The sequence below is a fragment of the Mirounga leonina genome, unplaced genomic scaffold, assembly GCF_011800145.1.
Source record: "Mirounga leonina isolate KUSES-001 unplaced genomic scaffold, KU_Mleo_1.0 Mir_127, whole genome shotgun sequence".
Lineage (NCBI taxonomy): Eukaryota > Metazoa > Chordata > Mammalia > Carnivora > Phocidae > Mirounga > Mirounga leonina.
In genome coordinates this window covers 15,320,991-15,346,718 of record NW_023270316.1, presented here as the reverse complement: position 1 = coordinate 15,346,718, position 25,728 = coordinate 15,320,991, and the positions used below count along the sequence as shown (strand labels likewise).

The following is a 25,728-nucleotide window of genomic DNA, read 5'->3' as shown; positions in this document are numbered from 1 at the left end:
AGATGCAAAAGAAGCCCATCTCCAATAAGATCTGGAGTCCTCGGAAATCCCAAATGGCAAGCTATCCACATGGGCTGCCATATGCAACTGGATCCATTGGGGCTGGAGTAAGCCAGGGCAGAGATAGCTATGGGAGATCTCAGCAATCAGGGGAGAGTACAGGTGTCCAACTAACTGGCAGATTCTAAGGCGTGTCAATGAGGAACTGACCAGAATCACCATCTCTGCCTGAAGCACACGCATTGAGGAGGCCCTCGGAGAAGAGAAAAACTGAAATGCAAGTAACCGCCCATCTCTGCAGGCTAGGGAGGATGACAGGCTAAATGAACATGCATTTTCAATTTCTCTCTCTTGCTTACACACACACACACACACACACACACACACACACACACATTCTCTATCTGGGTCATAAGGAGCTTCTATGTTAAGGAGAGAATTCCCTTTAGCCTGAAATAATGCCCAAGCCACCGCTACCCTAAACATATGGTCCAGGAAAAACTCAATTCAGAGGTGAGTAGTAGGAATAACAACAACAACAACAACAACAATAAAGTAGTACACGATCTGTAAAAGACACCAAAAAAAGTGAGGAAAAGGAACAAGATAAACATATGGCAAAAAAATACTCACCAAAGAGATGAATATTATAAAAAATATATAATGCAATACATTCAAAGAAAATGTAGAACAATCAACCTGTGGACAACAGAAATCCGTGAGTTTGGAAATACGGCACAGCGACACAAAACGATGAACCAGGAGTTGACTGGGGCCAAAAGTGAAGTGAAGGAGACTACGAAAGCATCACGGAAATGACAGCTGTATGGATGCAGCACAAAGTGACTTAGCCACTGCTGGAAAAAACAGGATGAGATATGGAGGACAGGATTGAAAAACAAGCATAATTAGAAATTTATAAAGAATTAAAAGGATCAAGGAGAAAATAGCTTTATAACACGAAGGACAGATAACATATACATGACAGATATTTGAAAAGAGGAGACTCCAATCAAAAACCAACCAACCAACCAAAAACAAAAACAAAAAACTTCAAAGCTATAGTTCAGGTAACCTCCAGAAATAAAAGACTTAAAGCTAGGGACCAGAAGAGTACAGAATACCCTAGGAAAAACTAAGTGCCTTCAAAATAAAGAAAGAGTCCTTCAGGCATCCAGGAAAGAAGATCGAGTTACTTCTAACTTGGCCTTGGACTTCTCCGTATGAATAAACAATGTCAGGGCAAAGTTTACAGCATACTAAGTGAAAGAAAGTGTGACCCAAGAATTTTATAACCAGAACATTAAAATTAGAGATGCAGCAAATCCTTCATACATGTGGTAAAGTCAGGGATTCTAACTCCAATGAACCCTCCTTTAAGATGGTACAGAGCCCTGTTTTCCAACCTTTTATTTTTACTGTCACCCACAATAGTAAGTACTTTTCATATTACACTGAAACTCCGTAGAGATCGACATCTCTATTGAAAGGACTTCCAAGAAATATTTACTATTACTATGAAAGATACACTGTTCTTTTTTTTCCCATTCCATTCTTTTGTGTCTCCTATCTTAAGACACGCTGGTCACGACTGACTAAATAGATTTCACAGCCCCATGAATGGATCACAGCCCAAAGTCTGAAAGACAATGTGCTAGAGGACAGATTTTAGCCAACTAAGAGATGGAGAAAGTAGCATTTAAAACAAGTAAGTAAGTAAAATAACAGGGGTTTAAGTATTTTTAAAGATTGGAAGGTAAATAGTAGAAGGAAAGCTATTTAAACAACTAAAATCTGGTGGGAGCACAGAGAGGGAAGAGATGTTGTCATTGTTTACAATGGGGAATCAGTAATAATAAAGTGTTCCTAGAAGAAGTGAAAAGTACATACATAAAACAATGAGCAAAGAAAAAAAAATAGAGGTGCCTTGGCTGGCTCCATCAGTATAGAGTGTGCAACTCTTGATCTCAGGGCCATGCATTCCAGCCCCGTGTTGGGTGGAGATCACTCAAAAATTAAACAAAAAACAAACACTAAAAAAGAAATACATCCTAATTAAAAAGTTTAAAAAAAGAACACTAAAAGCTGAAAGCATAACATAAGATAAAATATACCTATAATCTCAACAAACGTAAATGGACTAAATTCATCTGTTAAAAAGGAGGGGGGAGGACTAAGATTAAATCTCAGAGCTAAACTGAGCCACATGCCATTTGCAGGAGATATATTTATAATCTGATACTAAAAGACAAAGACATACCAGGCAAATGAAAACAAAGTGAAAAGCAAGGGACTCAACTGCAATTTTGAACCAGCTTGCATTCAGGGCCAGGTGCATTATATGAATCTAAGAAAAAAGAGCACTTTAAAATAGTAGAAAATATAATTCATAGCAAAAACCCAAGTCATGAATATCTGTGGACTAAAATACCATAGCATCAAAATTACCAAAACATTTTGGTAATTACCAAAAAATGACAAGAACTAGAAAGTGAAAATCTTTTTACAATATGAGACTAACATAATGTGACCTCCTAAATCTCATCAAATGGACCAAATAAGGATAGAGAAGACCTAAATAATACAATTAACAAAGTGAATCTAATTAAAAGTTATTAAATGCTATACCTTAAACAGACAACAGTCCATCTTTTTACACATCCAAAGAACATTCACCGAAATTGCCTAAACACTAGAACACAAAAAAAGTTATTACTAAACACTGGTTTTGGGTGGAAACAGCACAGACAACTTTGTGATCACAAGGCAATGAAAATCAACATTGAGGAGTAAAATAGAAAACAGAAAAAACAAACCCCCATCACCAGGAAGTTTTAAAGACCTCTTTCTCAAATAATTCTTGGACCAAAGAGAAAATTAAAACCCAAATTGTAGATTTATATATAAAACTTAACTATGGCAAAAGCACTACATATCAGAACCTATCGCATACAGCTAGAACAGTATTCAGAGAAAAGTTCACCGCCTTAAAATATATGTATTAATGAAGAAAGAATGAAAACAAATGCAGTCAAGAAGCCACAATAAAATAAACCATAGAAGGAAGGAATTAATGGATATACAAGCAGAAATTGATAAATCGTAACACAGAATACAAGAATCAGTGAAGTAAATCTGAGAGCGCATCCTCTGGGGGAATAAAACAGAAAACAATGTAATTAGAAGGAAAAATGGGGCAAAGGGAGTGGAGAAAGCATAAATAGTACGCAGCCTTTAAAAAGAATGAGATGGGGCGCCTGGGTGGCTCAGTGGGTTAAGGGGCTGCTTTCGGCTCAGGTGATGACCCCAGGGTCCTGGGATTGAGCCCCACGTTGGGCTCCCAGCTCAGCAGACAGCCTGCTTCTCCCTCCCCCTCTGCCTGCCGCTCTACCTACCTGTGTTCTCTAGCTCTCTGTCAAATAAATAAATAAAATCTTTTTAAAAATAAAAAGAATGAGATAACTATATGCATTGATATAATCTGAGATAGTAAGTGAAAAAAGCAAAACATGGCTGTCACCGGTACTTAAAACACAGAAAGGCTGTGTAGCACAAGCTCGTGCTCACACACGGACTGGATCAGCAGAACGGTCATAAGGGGTGCCAGGGCTCCATCCTGAGGGAGGAGCCGAGTCACGACAGGAGTGGGCGGATGACTTACATTTTATTTATAAACTAGAACAACTATTTTAAAAAACAGCGAAGTTTGTGAATTTGTAGCATTAGCCTGTATCATCTGTTGAAAAAAAAACTTATTAAAAATAAATTTTGGGCGCCTGGGTGGCTCAGTCGGTTAAGCGACTGCCTTCGGCTCAGGTCATGATCCTGGAGTCCCTGGATCGAGTCCCGCATCGGGCTCCCTGCTCGGCGAGGAGCCTGCTTCTCCCTCTAACCCTCCCCCCTCTCATGTACTCTCTCTCTCTCTCATTCTCGCTCTCTCAAATAAATAAATAAATCTTAAAAAAAAATAAAAAAATAAAAAAATAAATTTTAATCATCGAAGAGTCTCTAAAGCTACCTAGAAGAACTTTGGGTACTTCTTTTGTTATCATAGGGAGGTAAGGGTTCCATCGACAGTCTTTAAGAAACCAATCCCCTTCTGATCGTTTAGAGATAAAACTCTTCTATTTTTAAAATGATCTGTATTCTTCAAAGCAGGTGAGTATATACACCATCTCATCTGATCCTTGTAGTAAGAGCACAACGAAGAGGGGAAATGCTATAACCCCAGCAGGACAAATAAGGACCCCGAGGTGCAGAGACCTCAGGACACATAAAGGACCATAGGACTGCTAAGCGCTTCTTCCACCTACTCCAACTGGCCCAGGCTCATAGGGCGCAAGAGATCAGGATTTCCTAACTTTGGGGCTGTATCTGGTGATTTCATGAATAGATAAAATGGCACCTGTTACACACTGGGAACAAAGGAACTCCAAACAACCTCAATTAGGTCTGCTTCATTATGGAAGAGAATGAATGACAGGTATTCACCCTTGGTTATGGGCCGAACTGTGTCCCCTCAAAAGGTGTATGTTGAAGTCCTAACCCCTCAATACCTCAGAATGTGACTGTATGTGGAGATAGGGTCAGTTAAGTTAAAATGAGGTCATATGGGTGGGTCCTAATCTATTCTGACCCATATGAGGGGTGATTAGGACACAGGCACACACAGAGGAAAGACCATGGCCTATCTACAAGCCAACGAGAGATGTTTCAGAGGAGACCAACCCCACCGACACCTTGATGTCAAAATTCCAGCTTCCAGAACTGTGAGAAATACATTTCTGTTGCTTTAAGACACCTAATGCACATTTCAGCTTTATGAACCTAAAAAGTACTTTCTCTACTATTTCATGGATCATCTATGAGGGTCAGAGAGTAATTAAGCTTGCCTACACCAACATTTTCAGAAAAAAACAACCACGTGGTCAAGAAAACATGACTTGGAAGTACATTTTCCTAGATGCTGGGTTTTCTTTCCAAAGGAATGAATTCCAGTCTCTTAGGAGTGGAAAGCTTGTTGACTTAACGCTAATCTTCCTACTGTTACCATTCTCAGTGATGCATTGATATTTGATGCTCACACATTTAAAAAGCTGACAATCTGATAGCCTGTTCTAAGAGGACCAAGCGTATGCAGAAGTAATGTCAAGAAGATACTCAACTGGGGTGAGAACTGGGGCATGTTTTTCCTTACGTCTTTCCAGAGAGGGGACCTGAGCCAGCGGCAGGATTGAAATCCCACAGGGATGTTATGCCATTATGAGAACCTGGCCTCACCTTGGACACCTCATAAGATTAAGATAAGGAGCAGGGTTTTGAAACTTAACACATGGACTGGGGCAGCTCTCAGCCTCAGCCGGCAATTCGCCTTCTGCTCTCCACTGACCAGCTCTGTGACCTTAGGTGAGTCCTTGATCCGCTCTCCTCATCCATGAACTGGGATAAGAAAGAACGGCCATGAGGATTAAGTGAAATCATACACGTGAGAACTGTGTAAGATAAATGATAAAGAACGACCCAAATATGCGAATGCAAGCTGGTACAGCCACTCTGGAAAACAGTATGGAGGTTCCCCAAAGGTGAAAAGAGCTACCCTACGACCCAGCAATACCCCAAAGATACAAATGTAGTGATCCCAAGGGGCACCCACACCCCGATGTTTATAGCAGCAATTTCCACAATAGCCAAACTGTGAAAGAGCCCAGATGTCCATCGACTGATGAATAAAGAAGATGTGGTGTGTATACACACACACACACACACACACACACATAATGGACTATTACTCAGCCATCAAAAAAAAAAAAGAAATCTTGCCATCTGCAACGACATGGATGGAACTAGAGGGTATTACGCTATGTGAAATAAGTCAATCAGAGAAAGACAATTATCATATGATCTCACTCATACGTGGAATTTAAGACACAAAACAGAACATCATAGGGGAAGGGAGGGAAAAATAAAACAAGACAAAATCAGAGAGGGAGACTCTTAACCACAGGAAAGAAACTGAGCTTTGCTGGAGGGGAGGGGGATGGGGGGATGGGGTAAGTGGGTGATACACTATATGTTAATTGAATTTAAATTTAAAAAACATAATAGAGCAAGTTACACACACAAAGATCTACCCAAATGTAACACCATTGATATTGTTAACTGAGGTGCAAGATTAATGGACCAGGAACCACAAGATTTCTAACTCTGTGACCTATGAACATTTCTGTTCGTACCTTACACTTGCATCAAAACATGTTAAAAGAACAGATTTCTAATTCTGCGTCTGCTGCAAACTAGAGTTAACGTAAGTTAGGGCCACCTTCCTTCTAAGGGGCCTTAGTTCCCTCATTCGTAAAATGAGGGTGTTGAGCTATATACTATCTTATGTTATCTGGAACTATCTGAGATTTATTTCTCATTACTCAACGTCTTGATAATATACAATAACACATTCTTAAAATGGAGGTTTTGACACGTAGGTGGGGACCCATCTGTTTGATGTGAAATGCCTGAGGTCAAAGAACAAAGGGGTTTATGAGATTCCTGGCTGTTTTATGAGATGATACAGGGGATCCCCAGGGACTGACTGGGAGACATTGAGCAGATGAAAGCACTGGGAATTTCAGACACGAAAGCAACACAGGGCTCCAAGTGTACCTTCTCTATGTTCACATTCAATGTAAGTCTTTACATTGTATGTACAGGATGCAGATTTCCTCGTCCCTGACCCTCGGTTTGAATCTGAATCCGCCAATTATTTGGCCAGCTATGTGACTCTGAGCAATTTCCTTCCCCTCTCAAAGTCTCAGCCTCTTAAACCAGCACCAAGACAAGAGAAGCTCTACCACAGCGTAGGGCATGGCACATGATGTCCAAGCCCTATCCTGCTCCTCCAAATGGCTCAGCATATATACGGAGTATCTCTGCTCTTCTCAACTCTTGGCGTTATACTGGGGATGACTAAGGAACATATCTGACGTGTGAGTTCCCAGCATAATACTGTGCACACATATACACATTTACTGAACAGTTTTTGAGGACGGAAGCAGAATTCAAAGAAATCCCCTACGAACAATGGAAGTACAGCTCTTCATTTCTTTTTTTTTTTTTTAAAGATTTTATTTATTTATTTGACAGAGAAAGACACAGCGAGAGAGGGAACACAAATGGGGAGTGGGAGAGGGAGAAGCAGACTCCCCGCCGAGCAGGGAGCCCGATGCGGGACTCGATTCCGGGACTCCGGGATCATGACCTGAGCCGAAGGCAGTCGCTTAACCCAACTGAGCCACCCAGGCGCCCCCAGCTCTTCATTTCTAAGGAGGGATGAGATGAGAAGCAGGGACAGAAGAGAATTCAGGCTGTGTTTCTAATCTCTCATACACAAGTACCCTTAGATACTAGGACAGATTTCCTCCAGATACTTAAGATATTACACAATAATTTTTTCTTAGAGTGAAAATCTGGGAAATGCAAAAAGAGGATGAAAAGAAAAACGTACCCGTAATTATAATGCCCAGAGATAAAGAGTTCTGATGAGGAGCCTCAAAAGACTGCTGGCGCCATTCCACCCCAGCCATGCATCTCAAACGGCAAGAACACGTGAGTTTCCTTTCTTCCCTCCATCCTTCCATCAATCTAACTCCTACCTTGTATCAGAAAGAGTTACAGGTGATGTCGGACATTAGCTTAAGTCCCTGAAAGCAGCCCTCAGTTCTCACATCACACCTGTACAATGAGATACTCCATTACTGTTATTGGGAAGATACCAGATAATCCGAATGTTATTCACCGAGCACCTTTTTCTCACCATATACGGTGCTTGGTACTTTCACACACATCATCTCTGTGAAAATGCTTTGTAAACCTTCAAGCACCACTCAGACTATAGCATTGAGATAGTATAGATTCTTGATCGTCCCAACGGCGATTTCATCATCTAGAAGGCAGAGGAAGCACAAGGTGCTAACTAGGCCTAATTCCAAACAACCAAGAATCAGGGAGAAACCTGGGCAGGAAGAAGGGTCAGTATCATGTAGTTTTCTTGACAAATTATGAAACAGAAAAGCAACCTACACATTCCCCTGCTGGATCTTTCTAGACCAGACAGAAAATATCCCACAATCTTTTTTCCCAAACTCTTCAAAATTTCCTGGAGCGGGATGTGCCTTGACCACATCTGCATCTCAAAGGTGAGCACCCATTGGAATAAAATGTAACGGGTCCGCAAAATGCGAACCTCCTGTGCCACAGGAGAATCTGTACCCACAGAACCGAACGTGGGCAATCTCTTTAGAATCTGGGCGCTCTCTGCAATTAGGCACAGGTGCCCGCACACCTGAGCAAGCCACGGTGCGCAGAGCATCCCCACGTGCCGGCACAGGTAAGCATGCACACCTGTGGCTCCCCCGCCCCACCGAGTCTGCCGATTCTCAGCAGACCTGACTTCAACCTGGGACGTGTTGTTAAGACCCAGTCATGAAGCGTTGTCTCCGAAGGCTTATAATTGAAAAGGGCACAGGGTGCTTGTTAGAGCACCCCCGGTGCCAGATTGTGAGGAGTGAATGGCCGAGATGAACTTTAATTACCAGTCCCTGTGGCGGGCTCACCTGCTTTGCTGTTTCGGTGAGGGCAGCAGCTTCTGCCTTGCCCAGTTGCTGCACCATCTTGTAAAACAGGCTCTCTTCGTTCTGCAGCAAAACATAGGGTTCATCATATTCTTTCAGTCTTCCTGAATCCAAAACCTGTTAATCAGCAGAAAGAAACCCATTAGCACACAATGTTTTGCAGTAACATATTATAACTCAGATAATATTTCGGAAAGGGGCAGGAGAAGGAGAATAGAGAGAATCCATTTGGGTGGTAGGCCTGGCTGGTGTTTAAATGGTTTGATTACCCTGTTTTACTAGGCAGACAAAGGCCTAGCCCGACCTTTTATTATTATAATGTTATAGGAAAGGAAGAAAATGAAAGTTTTAGACTATGATTATGGGCACTCAGCAGTCCTGTGGCGTTTTATATTCTGCCAAAGGCATTTTGGGTTGTTATTAGTTAGTGCTTTTAGCTCTCAGACTCCAAGCTTTGAGGGCTATTTATACATACATCCAGACTTGGGAAATTTCTTGATTTAAGAAAATCAAAGTCGGTTTACCTAAAAAGTAGGGTGATGTCATCCAGACCAGATGGCAGTGACCCGAAAGCAAATTAATAGCCGAGCTGGCTTGACAGAATCTGAGCAGTATCTGGAAAAGAAGTCAATGCTTCTGGAATTTCTTCAGGGTCCTGGAATATGTCAGCCGGTAAGAGGGGACAAAATAACCCCGTCGGCGAGATTAAGGTGCATCTTGAAGTTGGCTTTGGTTGGCGCTTATTATTCTGGGAGTGAAAGATTGGCTAAAAGAGCTGCTACCTAAGCAGCTTTAGCATAATTGCTCTGCACAGAAGAAATCTCTAGAAATCCAATTTTCTCTTTGGATAAGACTAAAGAAGTAATTAAGAAACTGAGCTCCAAATTCCAGCGATCGTGGCCTGCACAGTCCACGGGGGCAGCCCAATCTCAATTGCAGAAGATCTGAATATCTGTTTTCACAATTATCTCCCCTGCTTCCTTTTCTCTCTTTCTTCGGCTGCCTGCCTTTCAGCCATTTTATTGCTCCTTAATATGCCCACTAATTGGAAATTGAAAGGGAGAGGAAGGGGCTCTTAACTCTACATTTCTACTTATCAGTAGCTCTGGTTAATGGTTCAGGAGGGAAGAAAGAGGCTGAAACAATTGGCCCAAATGACGTACCTAGGAAAACAGTTCTTTAAGTGGTACTTAGTTCTTCATTTAGGTGGTCTTTAGAGTAAATTTATCTTAAGGGGATACGCGGGAACTCCAAGCAGGACGCAGGCTGTTTGTCCACATCTAGGGACTGCAGTTAATTCCGTCCCGTGGTATTTAATCGGAAACATTAAGTCTCATAAAGGGCATTTTCCTGTTAATCTTTTGTTTACTACTGTGAATCACTGCTAAGGGCAGCTTTCTCAAAGGAGTTCAAGAATAATTGAATCTGTCACATCCACATAATAATTAAAATGTCCTATAATTTGGCATGCCAATTTAGATGCCCCGAATGTGTAATTTTACTTAAGCATAGCATTATAGAGCATAACCATTCCTCCTGATGTTGAAGAAGAAGAAAAAAAAAAAAGCAATTGTAAAATACAGGTTTCTCTCATGCTTAAAGACTAAGTAAATAAGTGAATCAAATTACTTCATACAATGAAGAACTTTATATTCTGCAAAAGCAACAACTTTTTAAAAAAATCACCAGTTCAGAGTTAGTGGAAAATGAGTTCTCCGACTATAAAGACTTCACCTAATTTTTAATGGAATGAAAGTATTACTGATATTTTGTCCTTGTCCAGCTTCCTACTTTATTCACATTTGAGTGAATAGTAAATTTTTCCATCTTCTCTCATACTGTCTGAAAACACACAAATACCACTGAGATGACTTAGTTCTCAGAACTGACCAGTATCTGAAAAGGCAGAGCCAGAAAAAAATTAATGCTTTCAAAAAGCAACAGGATTTTTTTTTTAAAGATTTTATTTATTTATTTGAGAGAGAGAGAGAGAATGAGAGACAGAGAGCACGAGAGGGAAGAGGGCAGAGGGAGAAGCAGACCCCCCGCTGAGCAAGGAGCCCGATGTGGGACTCGATCCCGGGACTCCAGGATCATGACCTGAGCCGAAGGCAGTCGCTTAACCAACTGAGCCACCCAGGCGCCCCAAAAAGCAACAGGATTAACAATATAAATGATCAAAAGATTATTTTGGTCAAAATACTTTGAGTCTTATAAGTACTAAATATAAATGCAATGTAACAAAGAATGACTACCTTAAGATTAAAAAAAAAAATCACCCCATAACTAAAATAGCGGTCTTTTGAATTTGAAAAGGAATAAAAATAGCTGTGGATTGAACACTCATTGTTTCACATGCTTTATAGATATCACTGTTAATTCTCAAGGTAGACAAGGTAATAATTCCTTTCCTTCCTTCCATCCATCCATCCATCAATCCATTTATCATTCTTTCCTTCTTACCTTCCACTCTCCCATCTATCCATCCAGGAAATACTGGTACCTAATACCAAAAGCACTATACTAGGAACAGGAAATTCAAAGATGAGCAAGACACACTCCGTCCAGAAACTCACAGCCAGAGATGAAGACTGAGGTGCAGATGTGTTAAGTAATTTGGCTCAGGCTACAGAATCAAGTAGATAGCAGAGGTGGTATTCAAACCCAGGGCTGAATCCCTATTCTTTCCTCTCCATGTGAGTTCCCAGAGAAAGACACTTTGATTATTTATGATCAGAAGCAAAATAAGGGAGATGAGACTGTTAACATTCAATTTTCTAAGATACCTTTACATATGGATAGTATCATATATTAACTTTGTATAATTTAAGAAAATATGCCTATAAACGTAAACATTTCCCCCTGTCCACTTTCCACTGCATTTTTATTATACTCAGGGCTCATATTATTTACTGTGTGCCTAGTAGATACTCGCAGAAAAAGAAAACCAATTTTATTAAACTTTTAAGATTAATTAAGCGTAAGTAACACAAGGCAAAAACACATTTGAGGAAAATAAGTAAACTTTCATTAATTCCTGAATTTATTCAGCAAACATTTATTGCCTACTTAACTGTGTTCACGCCATCATGAGAGATGCTGTGCAGGAGGCAAAAGATATGTAAGTCACAACCCCTGACTTTCTGGAGTCTGTACTGAGAGAGAGAGAAGTCCTCAAATGTCTATAAGGCAAGAAAAAAAAGCACAACAAAGGGGATCTGAGCAGCAGAAGACATGACTTCTGGCCACAGGTTCTGAGGACGAGCTTCAAGATGGAGAAAGCGTACCAAACCGAGCCTGAAAGAATGGGTAGGCTTGAACACACAGCAGTGGGGCTGGGGGGTGGAGAGTGGCCACTCCAGACACAGAGAACATGAGCCAAGAGGTCCAGAGATGAGCCTGTCAACTCCTTAAGGGCAGGATGCCATGGTTTCCCGTTCTGCTGTTGCATCTCCCAGCCGTGGCATCGTACATGATGAGAAGCAGGTGCAGAGTGCATACTGGTTCCAAGTTAAATACAAAGGAAACGGAATTTGGGGCATGATGGCGTGACTGCCCAGTGGTGCAGTTGAAAGGACTCAAGGGGAGTGAGTGTGGCTGCCACTGGGAATCGGGCGGTGGGATCCAGGGAGGACAAGACCGGGGGTAGAGACTCAGAGGGCCACATACCTGAGGTTGCTGAGTGGGCAAGAGGGAGAGACACCTGAGGGACAGACAGACCAGGGCTGAGGACGGAGGCTTGAAACTCATTTATCTCATGTATCGGAGAAGAGAAAGGAGAGAAGGTGCAGTCAGAGAGGAGGGACATTGGCAGAAACAAGAGTGCAGAGCCACCGAGATCACACCAGCGGCTACAGAGCCCCCTTGGGGTGCAGACTGAAAAAAGTCCAGGCACAGAACTGTACCCACTTTGCCTTTACCTTTACTGGTTTGAGCAAAAAGTCCAGATCTTTCAGAATAAGTAAACATAAAGCAACTCCAGATTTTCTTTATGTACAGAAAAACAGGTAGAATTTTGAGTTTTTATTGTTAACATCTCTTCTATCTGGAAGAAAAGGCTCCCGTGATCTCCCGCGGTGCCCCCAACTCTCCTATAGCCCGAGTTAAATGACAAACGCGACCACACGTTCCAGCTGGTGTGAGAGCAACCCCACGGCGCCAACATCTCTCCAGGAACGCCAGCCTCCAATCACTCGCGCTCTCTAGCAGGTTAAGGGAAAATACATTATGTTGGACAAGCCAGTCAGTTACATAAACTCAGTGAAGACGTGCTTATCAGGCCCAAGTATCTGCAGATATTCCAGGTAGCTGTCCTAGATATAAAAATTAAATGGACCCATTGCAAAATAATCGAATCCATTTTTAAATGGCGAATGCCATCAGTGATATGGGGTGGCTGCAGGGAGAGGCGGGGCGGGAGGGGGTACAGGACAGGGTGGACGAGAGACCTGACAACAGCAGAGAGACGCCTGGGACAGCTGTCAGTATGGCAACAAGCAACAGAGGGAGAGCCCACTTAGCAGCAAGCAGAGTGGGGAGGTCGGAGTTTCAGACATCTGCTTTTGGTGGCCCAGGGACAAAGAGGCAGAGGGGCAGTTATCCAGCCTTGGAACTCGGGTCCCTCTCTGGTAAGATGGATGCCTGGGATTTTCTCTGTGATAAGATACTGTGGGGAGTATTACTCAGAATCCTTTCTTAGGTCTTGAAATGGTCCACCATTGTCACCTGGGGAAGCTGAAGGCTAGGTCACAGTGACCGCTGGAGCTACTCCCCCCAAATTCCTGCTATTGCAAGTATTTCTTCTCCCGGATTGTGCTTTCAACCTTCACAGTGGTTATTTTTCCCTCTGAAAACCGGAATGAAACCTCTTGGTGTTTTGAAGGAGCTGTTCTCTTCCGAAATGTTCTAACTGTGGCCACGTATGCAGGCTTACTGAAGCGCAGTTCCAGGAAGTGAAAAATAGCATTTCAATAAAACTCCAGGTAGCTCTGAGGTGCTTTTGTGCTTTTCCAGGTGGGTACGTTACAACAGTGTCTGGGTTTGATTTCTCTGGGAAAAACTCTACTCAGAAGAAGTTGGAGTTTAGGAAGAAAGATAAAGACCATAAAACCATAACATGGCCTGTAAGAGGTAGACTCTGGGCTTCTCAGCCCCGGCTTTTATTCTGCAGAAGCCCCTAACTCCTGCCAGTAAAAATGCTGAACCCAGGCAGCGAGGCAGGTCTGAGGATGTCTCCTTTGCTCCAGCTGCCGGCGGGGGAGTCTGGGGATGCTGTCAAGACTTAGGGGATGCGGGGACGGGAGGAAAAAGCTGTACCACTGGCTGAAGAGAAGACAGGTCCCGAGTAACCAGCTAATCCTCCAACTACAGGGAAGAAGCCGTCTTTAACGCAGAGATAGTGGTGAGTATTAGGAGAAAGAGGATTTCTAATTTGTCTGTCTTGCTCCACTGTTTTGTGGCAACTGAGCAAATGAGGAAGATTAAATTAGCTGTCATTATGACTACATCATGTTTAATAAAGTTAAAACTGAGAGAACATCTTTGTAAAATAGAATTCTAAGCCTAACACATTAATGGCGCTTAATGAACCCAAACTGGGCAAATCCCTTTGGAGAGCCAACACATAAACAAAGCTATTAATTAAGTCACAGTTGTTTCCCAACAAGCCTTTTGTTGATTTACTTACAGTAAACAAAACCATATCCATACGTCTTTATGCAGAAGTATTCACCAGTGCAACGAAATGTAACTATGACACCATGAGCGCGTGCAATTACACGACCTTACGATGACAGGGCTGTTGGTTATGCCCTTCATTAGCATCCGTCACTTCCCCAGCCACTCCCCGAGGCCGGCCACCCTCCAGCCCATTCCGGAGCAGTAGGCCTTGCAGCTGACCAACGCGTCTTTACGCCCCTAAAGCTTTCAGAATAACAGAACAGACCACCGCTTGCTTTTTGGAAAGGAAATGGGTATTTCTAAGCCAGCAAGAAAAGAAGAATTGCTCCCCAAATCAAAGGTTCAAGAAAAGAACAAGACTTACGGTGTTTTGCTGGACTGAAAGCCAACTGAGAATCAGACGCTCTAGAATAAAACAGAAGGTTTCCACCTGGAGTGGATGGAGCCTAGAGGACAATTCCCCAACAATGAAGCTAGGGAATGCGGGCCACCCGGGTCCCCTGAGGTCCATTCCTGCCATTCCTGTCAAAGGAGTCAGCAACCCAAACCAGCTCTGACCAAGATGTAAGCAAGTGGCCGAGTTCACCTCTCCTGGTGGGAGCGGCAGCCCCATGGGGACATGCAGAGTCCCCCACAGAAAATGAGGTCCTTCCAGGCACAGGTCACAGGCGCTAAAGAGAACGCTGCATTTCCCGTCTCCAAACCAACTTCTCCCTCAGTCTCCCCAACTCCCCCGGACCTCAGGCCCCTTCCCTCACATGATGTGGTCATAATGACAGCTAATTTAAGCTTCCTCATTTGCTCAGTAGCCACCAGCACACCGTCCTTTATCTGCCCCCAACCCAACCATCTCACCATTTCCACTGCTGGTGCCTTAGTCTAAGCTGCCAACATCCAGTCGAACTGAAAGGTGACTGAACAGTTCGAACTCCCTCTTTAAGGAAAGAGGGAGAGCAGAGTGAGGCCAGGCTAGAAAGGAAGGGAGGGGCTGCAAATTGCTTTGCGAAACTGTATTAAGGATTTGGACAAAGACACTGACCAAGAGAGAAAAATCCGAGATTCTCGAAATTTACCAGGAGGTACTGGTAAGGAGAGCATTCCACAAATGGACACGTTTTGATAACAGCAACGAAGCCCACTGGTTAAGGGGATACAGAGAAGTTCCCATCTGCGGGTCAGACGCTGGTGCGTAAGATTTAGGAACAACCAGCTGACGGGTCTGCCAAGTTCTGTCCTTTGCTGTTTCCCTAACGGATCATGCATTCCAAGGCCACAGTATTCTAAGTATTTCTAAGTACGAGATGATACAAAGAAGCTGCCATCATCACTGTCATCATACCAAAACCCAAAAATAAATCTATATGGTACATTTAGGAGCAAGGGGTTTCTTTGGACGGGCCCCCAACTGAGCTGAAGACCAAGCCAGCTTCCTGCTGCCACCCCCAAAGCCTGACTAAGCACGGCAAACAGGGAAACGTCACGGCATCACTCATTTACTGTGGAAGAAGGACGCTTCTGGGGACAATCTGTGACATACAATGCCGAGAGATGAGAACAAAGTGACAGGAAACAGATAGAAATGAAAGGTTATTTTTCCAGTTACCATTCAAGAACACAAAATGAAGGAATAAGGATGCTCGATGCTAAATGTTTCTGGAATCCAAGAGTCACTGTCCCGCCCTCATGGAACACCCCTACCGGGGTGGCCTGCTTCTTACTGTGATGTTCTAGTCCAGACCGGCCACACTGCTTGAAGCCAAAGCATCCTTTTGGTTGGGAATACCCAACTCCTGTCGTCTGCCTCGTCAGAGCTCATTCCTATACACGTCCAGGTCTGGGGAGTGCTGAGGTTGAAGGCACTGCTTCACTGTGGAGAGTCTAGGATGTTCTCAGTGCCCCTCCCGTCCTGATGATCCCATCTGATGATGCATATGAAGCAGGGTGGGAGGTAATATTCCAGAAACTGCCCCAAAGAGCCCAAAGAGACAGCTCCTTTTCACTGGACATAAGGAAGCCTGGATACTGAGCAAGCAAGAGAGGGAAAGGAGACAGAAGAAAAAAGAAAATAGAGACAAAAGGGAGGTAAGAAGGGAAAAAGGAAAGAAAAATAAGAAAGGAAAAGCTGAATTACTAAGAAAGAAAAAGCCAATCAAACCTAGAAGATACCAGACAGCTATCTAGAGACCAAAGCTGGGGGCCTGCCATGTGTGCAGTAGCCGGATCTACTGTGTAAGAGGCTTGCTGGTTGGTCATCTAGCCTCGCAGCCCCAGATCCACCTTTCTTCCTACACTCTCACGTGAGATGCTGGGGCTGGGTTTCTGCAAATCCCGAGTCAGAGACGCTTTGACCAGTGGGTGCTCTGTTGGGTTCCACCAGCAGGGGGCACTAGGGGGGCCTGAAGGTGGGACACAGAGCAAAAGGTCTCCCTGGCTTATGCCACTCTCGCACCATCGCCCGGGGACAGGAACCTGGCACCAGCCCCCATCTTCCATTAGAACACACAATGAGGGGGCGCCTGGGTGGCTCAGTTGGTTAAGCCACTGCCTTCAGCTCAGGTCATGATTCCAGAGTCCTGGGATCAAGCCCCGCATCAAGCCCCGCATCGAGCTCCTTGCTCTGCGGGGAGCCTGCTTCTCCCTCTCCCTCTGCCTGCAGCTCCCCCTGCTTGTGATCTCTCTCTCTCTCTCACTATCTCTCTCTCTGTATCAAATAAATAAATAAAATCTTTAAAAAAAAAAAAAGAACACACAATGAGAACTAGCCTCTTGGTGCACCTCACAGACGTGACCAGCAGCTGGGCAGTGGTTCTCCTAGGAGATCTGAGCATAGGAGTCTTTGGGGTCTCTCCTCCGAGTACCTAGGTCTGGAGATCTGTCCTGGGGCTCAGTAGCTGCTTCCTAAAATTATTACCCCAGTGTTTCCAGTCCACTTTCCCAGCTCTCCAATTCCTACGCTAAATCCCCTACATGAAATCCTTTCTGTTGAAATACGTTGTGTTTCTGACTGGGGCCTCTTCTCAGACTCCCTTCTGACACTACATCTTGTGAACATCCCAACAGCTGAGAAATTCTGCAACTTACCCAACAACCAACTGGCAGCCTAAACGAAAGGCTAATTTTTTGATTAAGAGAATCCAAAATACTGAAACAACTGTGACACGGTGAAAACGACTGTTTTGACATGCTGTCAGAGGAGGCCAGATCTTGGATTTGAATTATTTCCATGGCTGACCATCATACAGAAAAAGGACAATTCAAAAAACTTTTAATATGGAAATGTGAAATTATTATATAATCTCACATTCTGAAGGTATAGTTAAGTACTTGAGTTATTGTCAGGGATGAGAGGAAAAATGAACAGAAAAACTTATGGAGGTTTCTATCAGGTTGTACAAGGAAGGTGAAGTTGAAGAACTGAACATTAATGGAAACACCTGGAATGCCACAGGTGAGGGTCTTACCATGATCTTGTCACTGTCAATAATGGTGTTCAACCTGTGTGCGATGGTTAGCACGGTGCACTGGGCAAATTTCTCACGGATTTTTTTTTGTATTACTTCATCAGTTCTAGAACCAAAGGAGTTGGATTTAGTTTAGTAGAAGGGGAAAAGTAGACTTAAGACTTAAAATAATCATATGACATTTTCATAAGGTTTTTAGATATCAAAGACATGATCTTGTTGCTGAAAAACTCAGTATAAAAAAATCTATTTAGAAATTTCCTATTTTGCATATAATGACATAAAATATCCTTCCCTCCAATTGCTTGAAACTTTCAGGTGTTGAATTTAGGAAACTAGCTCTGTTAGGATGCCTACTAATACCATTAACATTGTATAACTTATTTTGGTTTCTTCCTCTGTTTTCCAGAATTAACATTATCAAGAGGTGTCTTTGGGGCAAAGAGAGCGCTTAGAAACATTTCTCAGCATCATGAAATGTTTCTCATTGACCACATTTAAAATTTGGATTCCACGGTTCATGGACCTCAGTTCTGTACCTTGGATCCACATTTGCTGTCGCTTCGTCAATGATCAATATCCGGTTTTTCCTGAGGATGGCCCTGGCGAGGCACACCAACTGTCTCTGTCCAACACTGAAGTTCGATCCTGATTCAGCTAACTCGGTGTCCAATTTGCCAGGAAGATCTTCAATGACTTCTTTAAGCTGTACCTGTGGATGCAGAAAGAATGACATCTTCCTAAACGAACTACTCCTGATGTAGACAAGCCCACTAGACATGAGAGCTCAGAAGTCCTCAGGACGTCTCACGCATCTTATGTATCCAGTCACATGATGGGGGGGGGACACCATTTACTGAAAAAGACAGTTGCTGCAACTCAGGACAGAATGATTCTGACTTAGGAGCACAAGCTTAATGGGAGTCGAGACTCTTGAGTTGCCATCAGTAGGCACCGTCTGTTCATGCATGAAGAGATATATATTATGCTGAATAAAGCTATTCTCAAGGTAACACAGGGAATAATTAAAAACGTTCCTTCTTAATTTTTAGATAAAAGGTAACTGAAGGAATTTATAAAGACAAAAAGCAGAACGGTGGGTGCCTGGGGGCAGAGGGTTAACTGTAAATAGATAAGAGAGAATTTGGGGGGGGGTGACAGAAATGTTCTAAAACTGGATTGCTATGATGATTAACTACAAATTTACCAAAAATCACTGAATCACACCTATAATGAGGAAATTTTCTGTTATGTAAAATGATACCTCAGTAAAATTGGTGATAAGAAATCATCTGTGTCCCCCGTGATGTCCACCAGGAACCCCTCCCTTGGGCTTAATTAAGGAAATTTCTCAAAAAATGAAGTTATTTCTCTCAGTGTAGTCTAAACATTTAAAAACGTTAAAAGGATCAGTATGGTTGAGTCAAGTTTCCCAGAACACATTTTGTATGGGAGTTAGTACACTAAAGGGAGAAAACAAAAATTTAATTATTGCAGGAAGCATGGTTCTCTAAAGATATAACCTTGTGAGCACTTTACCATTTTGGAAGGTTTTAAAGTTAAAAAAATAAATAAACAAATTCAAACAATGGCAAACCTTACCTCATAAATTAGCAAGCCTGGACCCTATTTTGGGGATGGCTCTTTCCCAAATTTAACCTATACTGCTAGAACAGTCAAGTGCATTTACTTTAATCTCATAAAGGATTTGCAGTGAATGAAAACTCACAAAAACAGGGCACAACATCACATCTTATTTCCCCCAGACTCTCAGTTTAATAGTGTTTATATTAGATAGAATAGTGATAGAATAGTGTCTATCTTCATAAAATTGTAAGTTCCAAAAAACAAACTGTTAAACACCAAAGATAATCCCAAACCATGCTGAGTGGTAGAGCTCAGCTCCATGCCTACGTCTTTGGGGAAATTTTACAAGAACCAAACTCACACTATCCTTGAGAGTTAAAGAATAGAGAGTAAATACACTTGGATTTAAGAGACTGAGAGATCGATGGGTGATGGCCAACAAGCAGGGACATGGAACTGCAATGTCAAAATGACAAAACCCAAGGGTGTGTGAGCAATGTTTTTACAGCATCCTAAATGCTGAAGCACTTCTGTGAATGTGATTATTGTGCTTAAGACCAAAGTCCAATCCCCAGAAACGGAAATCTGAGTTAGCATTAGATATGGTATTAGTATTCAGCACTCGCATGAAAGGTATGTAAGATCGGGATGGTGAAGGCCAGTCCTTGCACTGAAAATTGCAAAATGGGAGATTCGGCTTAGTCAACCCCCTCCATCACAAGGAGGAGGGCTCACAGGTGATTCTTCTTATGAAACCAATTTTTAGATCTACACCCGAGAGGATGGAACTGATCGAGGCTTTTATCAGCTCTTCCTTCTAAGTTGACTTTGGTAACACTTGTCTAAGCCAATGGGTCTTTCTTAAGCCTGATATCCTGATGTTGAAGAGATAACCTCATGCTTGCCCCTGACTCAGGTGACAGCTCACTAGCCTGGTTTTTTGATCCTCCTTTGGGTTGCCCATAGCTGCCTGACGAATAAAAGTGTTTTCCAGAGAACACTGGTGTTTGAGACTCCGTCTTCATTTACGAATCAGGGCTGATTATGAGAATGATACAAACGGAAAAGCCCTCTGTAGTGTTTTCACCCATTCCGTCTATAATGAAGTATTAGAACAGAGAAAAGACGAGAGAGGCAGAAGACAGTAAGTAGGAGTTACACCGAGGGAATCTGAAAACCTTTGAGATAATAGCATAATGTTACTACTCCGTGTCTTGAGTGAGATGAGGATTATGTTAGGAGGAGGTCCTTATTCTTATACCATATATATTTAGGTATCTATGGGTGAATTGTAACTTACAATGAAAATTTCTGCAACTTATTTTCCAGCAGGTTCAGCACAACAGAGACTATAGAAGAGAGGAAGCAAATGTGGCCATATACTAACCAGATGAAGGGTGCATGTGTGTTGGTCACACTATTGCTTCTACTTTCTTGTGATTTGAAAAAAATTTTTTTGAAGATTTTATTTATTTATTTGAGAGAGAGAGAATGACAGAGAGAGAGCACATGAGAGGGGGGAGGGTCAGAGGGCGAAGCAGACTCCCTGCCGAGCAGGGAGCCCGATGCGGGACTCGATCCCGGGACTCCAAGATCATGACCTGAGCCGAAGGCAGTCGCTTAACCAACTGAGCCACCCAGGCGCCCGTGATTTGAAAATTTTTAAATACAAACTTGGGACCTGGAAGCCAGACAGCCTGGGCATGAGTACTGCCTGGCTCTGCCAACTGGGAAAGTTCCTGGACTTTCTCTATCTTAGCTTCCTGACCCATAAATAAGACTGTAATAATTTTAAAGGTGTCTACAACACTGTTGGAATATAAAATGAGTCAGTGTTTGCGGAGTTTTCAATAGTGTTTGATACAAAGAGATCGATAGATCTTGCCCATCCATAATGCGGTCAGTTAAACTCGCTTCATGTTCAGTTAAACTCCCTTCATGTTGTTTTATTTTTCTTCTTTGCATGCATCAGTACAGAGACCTGATTACATACGCATTGGCGTATTTTCCATCTTCTCCATGGGAATTTTAGCTCCGAGAGGGTATGGTCTCTTTTGATGACTGTGAGAGTCCCAGAATGTACAACAATGCCTCTCTAAAAAAGCTCTCATTGGGTATTTGTTGGATGTATGAATGAAGCCACAAGTGCATCTTATTTTGTGACATATCTGTTCCTATAAAAATCAGAAAATAAATCCATATAATTTATACGCGATACCACTTTCTTATTAAATGTCATTGTAAAAGAAATATATTCCTCACAACTACGTAGCTTCAAAATATCACAACATCATACTTTAAAGTGTACAAAGCATTTAAAAAAATTAAAGGAAAACGGGTCAAATAATGCTATTCAAAACTATATATGTCCGTACAGAGTACTTCAGATTATTTTTAACCTCAGGAAAATCATAAACCTCAGCAAAACTGAAAATACTACACTGAATTCGTAAGACACCCATTTGCACCATCGTAAACCTTGTGAGAGTAACCTGCTACGCGGACTGAATCTACCGGGTGCCAGTGCCCCACTCAGGAGGCTAACAGATGTCACGGGATCTCCACATTTTGTGCAGCTTTCTCACTTTTCAAAAAGAAAGGCTGATGCAGGCTGGAGAGAGAAGAGAGTGTGAAATGCAACCAACAGGTGGACAAGAGCTCTTACTAGAACTAAGCCAACAGTAAATGAAGCGAAGGGGGAGCCCATTTACCAAAATACATGGCCTCCGGAGAAACGGAAATGCAACCTATCACGAAAGCAAGAGTTGCATTACACCCCCCACGCACACACGGCTGATGCTCAGAGTTCTCTATATGATGAGAAATACCCGTATTCTAACTGAGATGCTGTCAGTGTTGGACGTAACTGGATGATCACTCCACAGTTCTAACATGACGCACCCTACTCTTAATTGCATATCCGAGGATTAAAGCTGTTTGTTGTTGTCGTGGCTTTTTAAAGGAGCATTATACCGCTGAGTTTGATCTGTTATGATCTTTTAGCCCCTTGACTAATAAACTGCTTCATTTCTAGTTATTACTTATATTTAAAAACTGCCAGTGCTTTGTAGGTGCCCCAATTGCCACTAATTTCTAATGAACTTTCTTTGGTTTGTGGCTATTTTTCAATATATGAGAAAAGAGGCCAGATGAGATGGGCAACAGGCACAGGACTGCCACCCTTCCGAATGTCTAGCCCATCCAGGAGAGGAGGAAACACAACCAAAAGGACTTAAAAAAAAAAAAAACAACTTTTAATTGAAGTTCTGAAAGAGGAGAAAACAGTAGTGCTCTCTTACTGGCTCTCAAGCCAACTCTATGAGTTTGAGTTCCTGTTTTCAGTTTGGCACCATTGGTAAAGCGGCTGACCAGGGTGGTTCGTTGACCAAAGGGAGCTGCCAAAGATACCAGGTCTCCTACCATCTACTGAAGAGCAGGCCTGGTTATGACGCACTCAGATTTGGACGTCATGGGAAGAAGCAAGCTGTGGAGATGGTGGGTAGACTGAAGACGATAAATCGAGAAGAATCCGAATGGCATTACGACTGAATCCTCTGTATGGTGTCTCACCAGATAAATGCACATATATTCTAACGTGAGTACAATTTCAGGAAAGGAAGCTTCTTAGTCCATAGTCTAAAGACCTGGAGGTTCTAAGGACTCGAGGTGAAGGGTCCCTGACCTATTACAGAATGAGCTCAACCTCCCTGAACAGGGTCATGAAACCCACATAACTACTGTGAAAAGTTTGTAGTACTTCATCTGCCAGGAATGCGATCCAGAAGACAAAAGCAATAAAGTACACCGGAGAAAATCTGGAGAATTCAGAAAAGCCAAAGGGGAGAGGCGGGATAAAAATCACTTATTGTGTTGTTATCCCCCAAATAAGCAACGTTTATGTTTTGGTGCCTTTATTAGGTACACGTATCTACGTAATGACTAAAAGAGCTGGAATCATACTGTAAATAAAATGATATATCCATATTTTAAGAAAATCTACTAAATCTTTTGTGGAAAAACACACACATCATGAAAAAATAATTTCTAGAGAAACACAACTATGGGATGAATTCTCACTCTAAGAGGCATCACTAAGGCAATGAGGTCAATTCCAGAAGCAACACATGAAAACCACTCACTTCTCTTTGTGAAAGTCATGTTTATTTCTATTTAAGAAAGTTCCTGATGGGGCGCCTGGGTGGCTCAGTCGGTTAAGCAACTGCCTTCGGCTCAGGTCATGATCCTGGAGTCCCGGGATCGGGTCCCGCATCGGGCTCCCTGCTTGGCGGGGAGTCTGCTTCTCCCTCTGACCCTCCTCCCTCTCATGCTCTCTGTCTCTCATTCTCTCTCTCTCAAATAAATAAATAGAATCTTTAAAAAAAAAAAGAAAGTTCCTGATGTCATTGAAAATAAAGGTAGATCTTACTAGTACCACTTCCATCCCATCACTTTTAGAATTCTGACAAGCTACTAATTTTTATTTTAATTTTGGCAGAAGAAAGCAGTATAAGATGAAATACACGTTATGATCAAAGTTCTAAGATAGTTTTATAGGACTTGTCTCCTCATTAACATTTCTTCAGGGTCCTGGAACAGTGTGTTTCTGGAGTAATTTTACTATCTGAGAATCTATGAGGAGAGATCTCAAGCTCTGAAACAAATAGAAAAATAATTTACCAGTAATTCCTGTTTTATTAAGGCGTGTCACAATTGCACCACCAAATTTGTCAGCGGAGTTCAAAAGCAAACAATGGTTGTCCTATTTGTCTTTAGATTTGATGGCTAACTGTGCCCACCCGAGAAAGACTCCCCAACTTAAAGGATATCCGAGAGCAACTGCTTTCAAGTAGGAAAGAGAAGGTGAAGTAATTAGCCCAATTTAGGCAAATAAAATCCCTATGGCTACTGGAAAGCAGGGTGGGTGTGTAAAGACTCGGCACTGACATGCCTTCAGAAACCAGAATGACTGGCAGGAAACTGTAGGGCCTCCAACTCTGCCTGCTCACAAAGCTCATCTAGAAACTGGAAGAGCTCAGCGTTCCCTGGAAGGGTGACACTCAATGACAAACACATTAATGCAAAACAACAACAATCTGAGCAATCAGTCACTGGGATGTGGGCAACTGTTTTTAAAGAACTAAGCCACATGGTCCCAAAATGAAGAGATCAACCTAGTTATTAAAGTGCTGACTTTTTAAAAGCCAAAGACGGAGCTAGGTCCTACGAGGGATTAGAAGTCTGCCTAAGGTTTAGAAGTTTGACATGGTTTCCGCCATCCAGGAGCTTAGAATCAATTTGCAGAATTAGGGCAAATGCACAAAATAATTAGTGTCAAAACATACAAACCAACAGCATCCTAACACCCTAAGTCCTTTCCACGCAAAGGCAAGGAAATTCAAAGAAGTGGTCCAAATGGAAACACTACACAAATAATAGAAAATCCTCTAGAAATGATTATATCAGTATAAAAACTTAGAGAAAGTTCCAGGGTTCTGTTACTTCCATTTACTCAGTAGCATTTAAATGCTACTGTTTGCCAAGAGTAACTATTACACATTGTTTTACTTTTATGAACACTTTCTTATAAAACCTCAAAGCATTTTATTAGTATGATGAAAAACTATTATTGTCTTCATTTAGTGGATGTTTCCTAAGAAAAGTAAAATGAAATGTTGTAGGCTAACTGATCACTAAAATTTGAACCCATAAATATAACTTCCAGTTTAGTGCTTTGCTAAAGACAAGTAAGATAATGTATCTAGTTGCTTTGGATTTCAGGAAGAAAGTTACAATGAAAACATGAGACATTTTATCTTTGGTTTTCATCATCATCAATACATACTTTTGTGTGTGTGTGTGTGTGTATCCAAGTCATCGATGCTCTCCTGGATGGTGAACAAGGTGAGTTAATCCAATACATTCCCATTAATTACCTGCAATGTTCTACAGGTACATACACACATACTGATGGTAACAAGTTAAATAATTACATTTTATAAATTACCTCTGTTATGGCATTCCACAGTTCCTCATCCGTATGCTCATTAAAGGGATCCAGATTTTTCCTCATTGTTCCAGTGAATAAAACAGGTTCCTAAATATTCCAAAATAGTGGATGTTATTACTGTAGCCTCTTTTCATTTTATTTCAATGCTAAATTCCAGAACAGCATTAAAATATAAAACCAAAATTCACTATAATCATTAATAATAAGGTTGCAAATGCCTGTTGATGAAACAGTGTCTCTTATTAATTTTCCATTATACAAAGTGTGACCCAAAATATCTTCCAGACCCCTGAACACTAACAAAAGAAACTGTTGAAGTGCGTTGTCTTAAGAAGAAACTGAAGAGAAAGGAAATTTGGTTTTTAAAAAT

The 25,728-nt window shown here is 42.1% G+C and overlaps 1 protein-coding gene across 1 annotated transcript in view; it reads right to left on the bottom strand.

The window, feature by feature from the left end:
* The window catches only part of ABCC4 (ATP binding cassette subfamily C member 4), a 247,301-nt gene that overhangs the window by 5,426 nt on the left and 216,147 nt on the right, over positions 1–25,728 (bottom strand). The window contains exons 27-30 of the mRNA XM_035003178.1: positions 25,356–25,445; positions 18,304–18,476; positions 17,765–17,870; positions 8,607–8,741 (exon numbers count right to left, since the gene is read on the bottom strand). Of these exons, the coding sequence (XP_034859069.1) occupies positions 8,607–8,741; positions 17,765–17,870; positions 18,304–18,476; positions 25,356–25,445 (504 nt within the window). The remainder of the gene's footprint in view (positions 1–8,606; positions 8,742–17,764; positions 17,871–18,303; positions 18,477–25,355; positions 25,446–25,728) is intronic.